Source organism: Apteryx mantelli, chromosome 2, assembly GCF_036417845.1.
Source record: "Apteryx mantelli isolate bAptMan1 chromosome 2, bAptMan1.hap1, whole genome shotgun sequence".
Taxonomy (NCBI): Eukaryota; Metazoa; Chordata; class Aves; order Apterygiformes; family Apterygidae; genus Apteryx; species Apteryx mantelli.
In genome coordinates this window covers 52,487,349-52,497,072 of record NC_089979.1, presented here as the reverse complement: position 1 = coordinate 52,497,072, position 9,724 = coordinate 52,487,349, and the positions used below count along the sequence as shown (strand labels likewise).

General features: G+C 37.9%; 1 protein-coding gene across 1 annotated transcript in view; it reads right to left on the bottom strand.

Annotated features, from left to right (window-relative positions):
• Positions 1 to 2,539: 2,539 nt before the first annotated feature.
• Positions 2,540 to 9,724, bottom strand: part of ROCK1 (Rho associated coiled-coil containing protein kinase 1) — a 93,035-nt gene continuing 85,850 nt past the window's right edge. Inside the window, exons 32-33 of the mRNA XM_013942995.2 lie at positions 9,218 to 9,425; positions 2,540 to 5,335 (exon numbers count right to left, since the gene is read on the bottom strand). Of these exons, the coding sequence (XP_013798449.2) occupies positions 5,332 to 5,335; positions 9,218 to 9,425 (212 nt within the window). The 3' untranslated portion in view covers positions 2,540 to 5,331. The remainder of the gene's footprint in view (positions 5,336 to 9,217; positions 9,426 to 9,724) is intronic.

The following is a 9,724-nucleotide window of genomic DNA, read 5'->3' as shown; positions in this document are numbered from 1 at the left end:
GAACATAATGTTCTTGGGAACCTTCCTATGTATCTTTTTGCTTTAAAAACTTTAATGTATGTAATGTATTCATAGCACAGATGAGATCATATCACACATTTAACTCTTCTCTTACAGATAACTGCCATGCCTATTAAAATGAAAAGAATCCTAGTTTTCAGTGCTTTAAGTCTGATTTTACAGTGTACTAGTACTTTACAGTGCTTTACATGTTTAAAGAAAAGTTCTCCTTCAAAGCAAAGGTGAGCTCTCCACATTTCTGCAGCACAAACCTTGACTATCTCAACATGAGCACCCAGAAAATGAACACCCAAGAACAAAGTATCTGCAAAAACCCTAGTACGCGTGATCTGCCCACCATCTCACACGATGCTGTAGCTGAGCATGGTCAGAGCGGAGATGAGCCGGGCTGCCCGGCATAGTAGAGTCTCCTAAAGCTGCCCGCTTAGGGGCCTGGGGTGCTGCACAACCCAGGCACGCCCTTTACGAAATCCACAGTTACATTTGGTCCCTATGTCATGGTAAGAACAAACTGAAAAATACAATGTAAATAAGGTGTGACTTCCAATACTACCTGATATAAAGTGTCATAGCAGGGTAAAGGATAATATAGCAATCCAGGAGCTGTTTCATGTAGCATACCTAGTATTTCCCATTCCAGTGTTACATGCTCCCTTTCAGTGGTTTTCAAACTTCTGAGTTCTGGATCACTAAAAATGTACTTTTGAGGGAAGGAAAAGAAAAAAAAAAACTAGAGGAAAGTCAAAAACATAGCATAACCATTCCTGTATATAATCTACATAGATTTTGATACTCTTTTCATTAACATGAATAAAATACTCCCTAGAAAGTTACGTCATTTATGAAATACTTTTCATTTGTTGGAGTTTTTTCCTTTAAAGACTTGATTTTAACAAGGATAACTAGCTATTAGGTAGGGATTGTGGCTCCAAAGTGCCAAAGGAGTCTTGTTTGGTGATAAATGACAAGAATAGTACATCGATCTGGATTCTTGTGTCACCCATTGCAATTTAGACAATTAGGAGGAAAAAATAAAAGCAAAAAAATTGAGTTAGAAGTACAAGACCTGAGAGAGAATCAGGCCGTTTTCTCTACAGATTTATTCTAATAACACCAAAATGATTATTTCCATCTAAGAACAGTAAATGTTTCTGTTGATGTATCCCTGGTCTGGTATTACCTTGCCCCTGCTTCTATCTTCATGTACTCCTTGTACTCATACCAAAGCACAACACAAGGAGGTAGTAGAGAACACAGAAAAGAACTTGTAATTCTTTTAGATCAGAGTCTCTCTGCTCTTTTTCCAAATATCTTTGAAGGCTGTATGGCATCAGAAATGCTAGTCATATACTGATGCCCTAGTGATCATTTGCAGACTGTGAAGATTAAAGGAAATGGAAAGCAAGCACAAGAAAATGGAATGTCAACACAAGGAAAAGGAAAACAGCAAAGAGGAAAGAGAGGCAATTGTTTCATATTGTATTTTATTTTTCCACTTTCTGTATGTTGCTACTAATATGCAGAAGAGAATCATAAAGAAAACAGGGCAGTATCCCTCACAGTTATACAAAAATTATGAGTTTTTATGATCAATGCTGTCTTTTACAAATTTACACTATTTTCCATTTCCAATAAAAATAATCACTGTTCCTTTTCTGTTTGCATTTCTCATGTGTTCTCAACTAGTACATGAAAAATTACCACTAGTGTTCATCAGCTCTTAAAAGAAAGGAAGCTCAGCACCTGTGGCCACTTCTCTCAAAGGAGCTGCACGATTGCTGACTTTCTGGCTATAGCCTAGTTGGTTGCTGCTAAATCCCGCTTTGGGGAGAGGCAGTATCTTCTTCTCAGACTGTTTTGCCACAATTAACTACTTTTCCATCATTTTCTTTTCCTGTTTCCTTCAGCAGGAACAGGGAGACTTGAAAAGGGAAAGACACAGAACAGATTTTGGCATTCTACCAATGTTAATGAGCAGCCAGCCTACTGCAGTAATAGAAAATGGAAAAAAGGTGGAAGCAAATCAGCAAAAAATGATCACTGTTAGGCAGAAAAATCTAGACTTCTCAGTTTCTCAAACGGTGTATAAAACTACAGCTTCACTGAAATGAATGATATCAGGTTGATTTATGCCAGCTCTTCACAGCTGATACATTCACATCTCTTGATGATTCTCCATGGCGCTGTATTAGATGTGGCTAAGTAAAATAATCGTGCAAGAGATTAATCATTAATCACAGGGGTAATAGTTAAGCAAAGTAAGATAAGAGCATGAAAAGGTGGAGTTGTAGTGAGCATAGCAGGGAACTAGTATCTTCTTTCTGAATGGCCGAGCCAATAGCTTGCTAAAGATTTAAAAACAATGTTTTATACCCAAAATATCTGCCTGCACAGTTGAGATTGTAGGAATTACCTTTTAAAACACTAAAAACATTTGGCAAAGTATAGCTATTCCTGTGTAGATAGACATCTTGCTTATAGTAAACAAGTGCTCACATCTGTATATCAGAACACAAACTGTAATTTGCACGTCTAGACTTTATTATTACAGTATTTTAGTTGCAACTTACCCCACACATACAAGTCAATGTAATTTTACACTTCATTACATCTGCTGTTTTTTCCCAAGCATTTAGAAACATGCAGTATTTCAGCATACTATCATTTCCATAGCTTTTTTAGCAGTCTGTGAAGCAAATCCATTTTTTCCACAGTTCTTCCCTCTTCCCACTAGTCATTATCTATTCATAACAGTTTTCATGCTGTTTTTCCAATCATAAAACCTGGAATTATGAGACAAGACTTTTTTGGTTAAGAAATGAATCAGTAAGAGCTTTTGAGACTGTTCACATAGCCAGTTACACATAATGGAAAGTGGAAAAGCAATCTAAATATTAATCAATCCAGCTCTTGAGTATGACCTGACCATAGGCCTTTCCTAATGCTCCCAGTTTCCTAAAATAATATCTGTATTTAAGTGATATACATTTAAATTTATTCATCTTACTATATTATTTCCCACTGGGGACATGACAGGCGAATATGGCAGGTCACAATTATCACCTGTTACGCTTTGCAAGCTAACAGTCAATGCTGCAAGAGACTGGAGAGCTGGAAGGTGGTCTTTAGCGTGCTACATCCATAGCTTTGAAAATTGCTGACATTTCTGATGTACCAAGCTCAGTATAGAGGAACTTTCCAAAATCTACTGGGTCTCCTACAGCTGTTATCCCTACTTCCAACCTGTGAGACCTGCAATGGACATCCGATCATCCCCAAGTAACTTGTCCCTACTCCACTGTCTGGCAGGCCTTGGCAGATTACTCAGAGAGACTTACGGACAGCTTCATGGGATGCACAGGCTGCTAAGGGAGGGCAGCCTGGTCCAAAAGTCAGGCCTTTTCTTTTGAACAAACAAGATTCCTTTTTCTGGGTTCCCTCCCCTCAAATAAGTGGCATTTCTGAAACACCAAACCCACATCATGAAGGATGAAGAATCTTTACACCAGAACCTCAGCAATCACAAGGTAAATTGAAGGTGGTGGTTGAATGTACATAATGCAATTAGGCTGCTACAGCATCAGGCCAGTAAGTTATACAAATTTTATAATTTTTCATTTATACAGTATTAATACAATTTATATTAAATTATATTTACTATGGTATTTACTTATACATGAAGAATAGTAAATTTTTCAGAGTCCCATAGGCATTATGTTGCAAATGCACCTTGTACCAGAACCTCTTGCAATGTCTGAATGCTTACAAAGAAGTGTAAACTGCAGTCAGGAGAAAACACCATGCCAGTCATTTTCAAAAGGGTCCTTCCATAAATTACTTTATTTCTCATTAAATGAGCACAGAGTCATTACCATATTAATAACAGATATGTTTATTATTACATATCCATCAGTGCGGCTTTCAATACCACTTGAAACATGCAAATCGTCCTAAGGACGAATCAGTTTTCCAGTGCTTCTTATTTAATACACAACTGCAAAGCCATTATAAATTACTGAGGAGGTATTTGGTTAAGAAATAAAATAAAACCATACTGCCCATACCATGAATGTATTCCGCTACAAAGCAAGAGTTTGACAGCATTTACTGAAAATTCCTGAATTATCTGGAGTTTGGGTGTTATATGATTTTGTTTGCATTGCCTACCCATCTCTTGTCTTGTGAGCCAGACCAGTCTTTCTTTGTAAGAGGAATTCTCATTCAAAGATAGTATTTAATTTAGAAAATGTATCTAGCATCTACAATACTTCAACCAATTAAAGTTCAGTAAAAACCACTGATATGCAATAGTTTTTTAGAGGTTTCCTTTGTTTAGTTTTAGAATTCTACATTTATTGACATGGCAATAATACAATTATCTCAAATTAAGGCACTAAAATGACAATGTAAAACCCAGTAAAGTGTTCTAAGAATAATTTACATTTCAAACAGTGCATACATTTCTTAAATGTTTGTTAACTTAATGTACGTTATCACTTAAAATTGTAAGGCAATACATTATACAGTTATAGAAATGATGTACCCCAAAATATGTTTCCAAACTTGGTTCTTTTTACTGTTAGTTTCTAATGCCTCTAATAGTAAAATAATTCGGTATGGCTTGGCAAAAATGCATAGATTAAATGCAATTACTTGTTGTCCCCCCTTTACAAATTTGCTGAATCAGTGTTTTGTAAAGCATAACGCAAAATATTTAACACTTTGATCCATTCCACAGTGGGTGATTAGCATTAAGGCTGCTAAGAACTCTGCAGTGAAGGCACTGAAGTTCAAGTGATAAGGCTTCATTTTTAAGCTAGTTCTGCAGTCTTCAAGAACACAACTTTGGGTCTTGAAAGCAATTGCAGTCCTTCTCATTGAGAAACCTTCCTCCTCTACGCAGTTTCATATGCTCATCTTGACATAAATATCCCCTTCACAGGGTAAACAGTCGTCTTCTTTCACTGATACGAAGAGAGTTGGCTGCATTTCATCATGATTGACAGGCTTTTTTTTTAAATCCAAAAAGGCAGCACCTTTTTCATACACCTAGCTAAGCTTTATTTGCTTTAACTTGCATTACATAGTAATAATTAATCTAATCTACCTTTAGGCAAACCCGCAATTAAACACCCTCAGCGTGCTTTTGTGCCAAAGCAAGGAGGAGACAGTAATAGCAATCTTAACCCTGAAGCCTGTGATAGTTATGTTGAAAGGAACAACAGCCCGTCTGCACTGCTTTGTGTGGTTAAAAGAGCCCTGTTTTTCAGATCGCATCCCATGAGATTCCATTAAGCACTGTACATGTGGTTAGCTGGAACAAAGAAGAAAACAGACAATTAATGAAAAATGAATATAAAAATTAGCTTCATAACGCTAGTGCATGTTTGCTAAGAGCTTAAATGAAAAATTCTTTGTTTTATCTAACACATGATTTTTTTTTTCAATTTACATGTAAAAACAGACCTATGCAATCTTCCACAAATTCTTCTTAATTTTAAATAACATTAAATGAACACAGAGGTCAGACAGATGATGCTATTGCAGCTTTACAAGTAAACAATCAAGGGTAAACACGCATGGGTGTACTCATGGCAAATGCAAGTTGACCCTTTTTTGCTGCAGGACAAGAAAAGGTACTCTGCAGGGCTAAGAGCATGCACATGGCAGTTGCCAGAGCTCAGCTGATGCACCAGATTCTTTCTTTTTTAAACACACATTAACTTTGTCAAGTGCCCTGGTCCAAGTATATTAAAATAAAACACCTCAACTGTGCTGATACAATATGTGTAAGTTAGCATATCATAACTGTATAGTGTCAAATCTACAATCGGTAATGCAACTGCTTTTAAGTTCATCATGAACTGATTCATATTTATCAGTGATAAGTGATTAAAGTAATGAATAAAATTAGGTGAACTTATATATGAAGCTCTTTTTACTGGATCTGATACACCTCTCCATCGAGTCAATAGAGTGGTGCCTATGAACCACAGAGAGCTGGATCAAACTTAGATGAGTGTACTAAAAAGTCTTAAAAGCATTTGTTAAAGTCTGTGTCCATTCAGCAACACGTTTAATGCCTACTTCAATGCTTTGAAGCCTGATCTGGAGTTCACTGAAGTAATGAAAAACCTTAAGTGAATTTACTTGCATAAAGTTAAGCCTGTATGCAGTTACTGAACTGCATCATGGTAGGTTTCCATCACTGAGATCAGGTTCTGCTACACTGTCCAACAAGGCAACAATTTTCAAACACTTATTAAAAGCTAAATGCATATATTCCATAAAGATCATCACTGCTCCTCTTCCTTTGCATGCTTAGGTAAAGAGGTCAGGGTAAGCAAAAAAAGCAGGGCACAGCACCTGGAGTTGAGGGCAGCTGATCAAACAACTCACTGCTACCTGTAAGAAAAAGGTCCCACTGTTCCTCCACTTGCTCTTCTTTCTATTCTCCCCTTCCCTAAATATGAACACCCTCATATTTACTTCTCATCAGCTTTAGCAATCATCATGCTCCTTAGCGGGCTGCTTCCACTCACTAGCTCAGCAAGAGGCGTCTGCAGCTTTCTGCCTACAGACAACTGGATCGCGGACCCTCACTGACATGAATCAGTGCCGCTGCCTGCCCAGGAGTAAATCGTGGAAGAACTGTGAAGGCAGAGAGAGGGAAAACCCTCCCCCTCACAGTGGCAGCAGGCTATCAGATCAGATCAGCTGCTGTGCCATCACCAGTTAGAAACAACCTGCCTTTTTCTTTTCTATTCTTTTCTCTCTCACTCAGAGAAAGCATTCCTGGATTAATTCCCTGCTGGACTGGCAAATAAAATCAGTTTACTGAGGTAATCTGCCGAGCAAGAGCTGACAAAAGATAAAGAGCAGGAAGGTGCAGCTCTCCTCCTTCTGGTGCTGGTGAGCTATTAGATAGACTCCATGTATCTCTAGGGCTCACAGCCTTAGAAAATGAGCATGAAAGATAATACTGTCTTCTCATTTTAATAAAGGTCCTATTCAGTACTGAAATATGTGATTCTCTACCACTCTCACATGAAAAATGCCAATAATAACGGAAATTATCCGAATGACTGATCTCCTCAAACAGACCCATTCCTTTAAGAGCTATTGTAAATTTTCAAATATGTATATCTGTTCATTATATAAGAAATGAGCTGCAAACTTATTCTTGCTAAAGGCAATCACAAGTCAATACCTCTATTAAAACAAAGTGAAAAAGAATCAATGAATTGATTTAAGAGAGTTGATTTATTTCCATAAAAGAGTACAGATGAAAGCCCCTGTGCTTCTTCAATTATCTCTAGATATACCTGGAAAAAGTTAAGATCTGAAATGAAAAACCTGAGAAATCAAAAGGTATTACTGTTTAAAAAAAACAAACCCACTGAAAAGCCGACAGCTATGAGACATAGCTGTACCTCAGAGCTGTTTTGCCTAATATGGTACTACAACAGAATAACAGCTACACCTTTTTCAAAAAATCTTTGAACTAAGCAGAATTAAGACAGGCATAGATGTGTTGGGGTTTTTGTGTGTGTGTGTGTGTGTGTGTGTGTGTGTGTGTATGTGTGTGTGTGTATATGTCATCTTCAGAACCTATCAGGAGGTATATTTACACTAACTGCTGCATATCTGGACTGAAGACCCCTCCTCATGCCACAGAGCTTTAAAAAACCCCACAGTTATTACAGCTACCAGAGGGCCTTGCAAGTGCAAATGGAAAGAACAGCATATTCAGAATGAAGTTCAAGCAACCTCTTGGAAAAGGAAAGAAAGGCTACCACCCTAAAAATCTAAATGTGAATTAAGTAAGCATGCACTGCCTTTAAAAAGTGAACTCCACATAGGCAAGGTTTGGCAGGGTGGAGAGAAGAACGAGTATGCTCATTAACAGAGAAGCATTTTTCAACTGTACTATCGGGATGTTGATCTTCCGGGTGTTGTTCTACATGGTTCCAATTAATGCAGCTTAAAGATGCACACAGAGGGTGTATTAAAATAATTCTTTCCACCCTATTTCAGTCTTTAAGAAAAGCCTTGGATATATTCCACAAAGACAATAAAAATGCACTTTCCTTTCACTATCAGCATTCCTTACACTTAAGGATGAAAATCTCTCTCTTACGGATGACAATGAAACACAACAGTTCCATATAAGCAGTTATTTCATAATAACTTCTATCCTGAAAATTGCACGCCAACTCACTAAGAGCCCCTCGAAATAGTATCTTCTCATGGCAGTGATACGGTGGGCAGGAGAGGCAAACCAGTTGCCGCAGCAGGAGAGGTTATACCTCTCCAGGCCACCAGCTAGCGGTAGAGGGAAGAGGAAGACAAAGTGTATCTGTAATGCAAAAGTTTGCATTCGGTTATTTGGTAGCACTGCCACCCAGGAAGCCTCTTTCCCTACTGAGACACTCATTTCCACTTCAATCTGCCTGCCCCTCAGTTGTTTTGAGGGAAAGGAAGGGGCACACTGAATAAGGAAACAATCCAGGCTAAGAATAAGCTAAAAATAACCTAGCATTAAAAAATGGGCATTTTAACTCTGGCTCTGGTTAATGCATGGGCTCATAAACAGCTTTGCCAAAACAACTGATGGGACAGAAGATGGCAGGGAATGAGCAACCAAGGAGAAAGAAGGGAATTAATATTTAAGCTGCCATTGACACCAAAAGAAATGGCATTACAATGGCCTGAGAATCACAGAAATTTCTCAGTGGCCTCAGACAAAAATTCCTGAGTCATTAATGCATAAATTTCTCATTTTGCCCCCATTTGTGGGAGACTTCTAGTTTACACAAGCTCTGTGGGTCAATCTATGGATGGCTGTATGCGGATCATCCCTGCAGTTAAATGCCATCGCTGAAATACCTGCTGGGCCTTGCCCTTGAACAGCCAAAAACTCAAACAACTCCCTCACATGCTTTGGCAGGCCAGTCCCTCAAAGGGTTGATGACTCTACTGCCATCTCTACTGTATCTTCCCAAATTCAAAGAACTGGTAAATGTACAACACCAGGAACATTCTGTCTATTTCCCCTCTCACGATCTGAGCAAAGATTTAGATCATCAGTTCAACAGTTCTAACTAGGGAATTATTACACAACTTCCCATTAAATAAGATTTATAAAAACGTTTTTGAGTTAAGGGACCTGTAGCTTTTGTACTTTATTTCTCACCTATTTTTTCCAGAAGTATTTTTAACAACTTTTCGGAATGACTGATTCGCTGAGGATCTTGTAGACATAGTTCTAGGAGAAGCACGAACAAAAGTAGATGGTGGTGTCTTAGGGATCTTCTTTACTAAATGAGTCACCCATTTCTTCTGTTCATCTTGACAGGGTGCCAATAACAACATATCTCTTGCTGAAGTTACATCATAACTCACTATAAGTAAAAGAAGGAAGATGATTCAATGAAAACTAGGACTAATCATCAGAATAAAAATGATGACACGGCAATTGTGCCACTGGGAAGAACACTGGTATCAATATACACATCTGTATTGGAATGGTTTATATATTTTTGGAACACAACAAATGTTGGAAACTACAAACACGAAAAGAAACTATATAAATCTCTCTATATAAAGATTCTCCCTTCTCTAACCTTGATGTCAGAATCAAGGAAACTCACGCTAATTTCAGTCTTAATAAACTGGAAAGTTGTGTGAGTGCTTTATGACT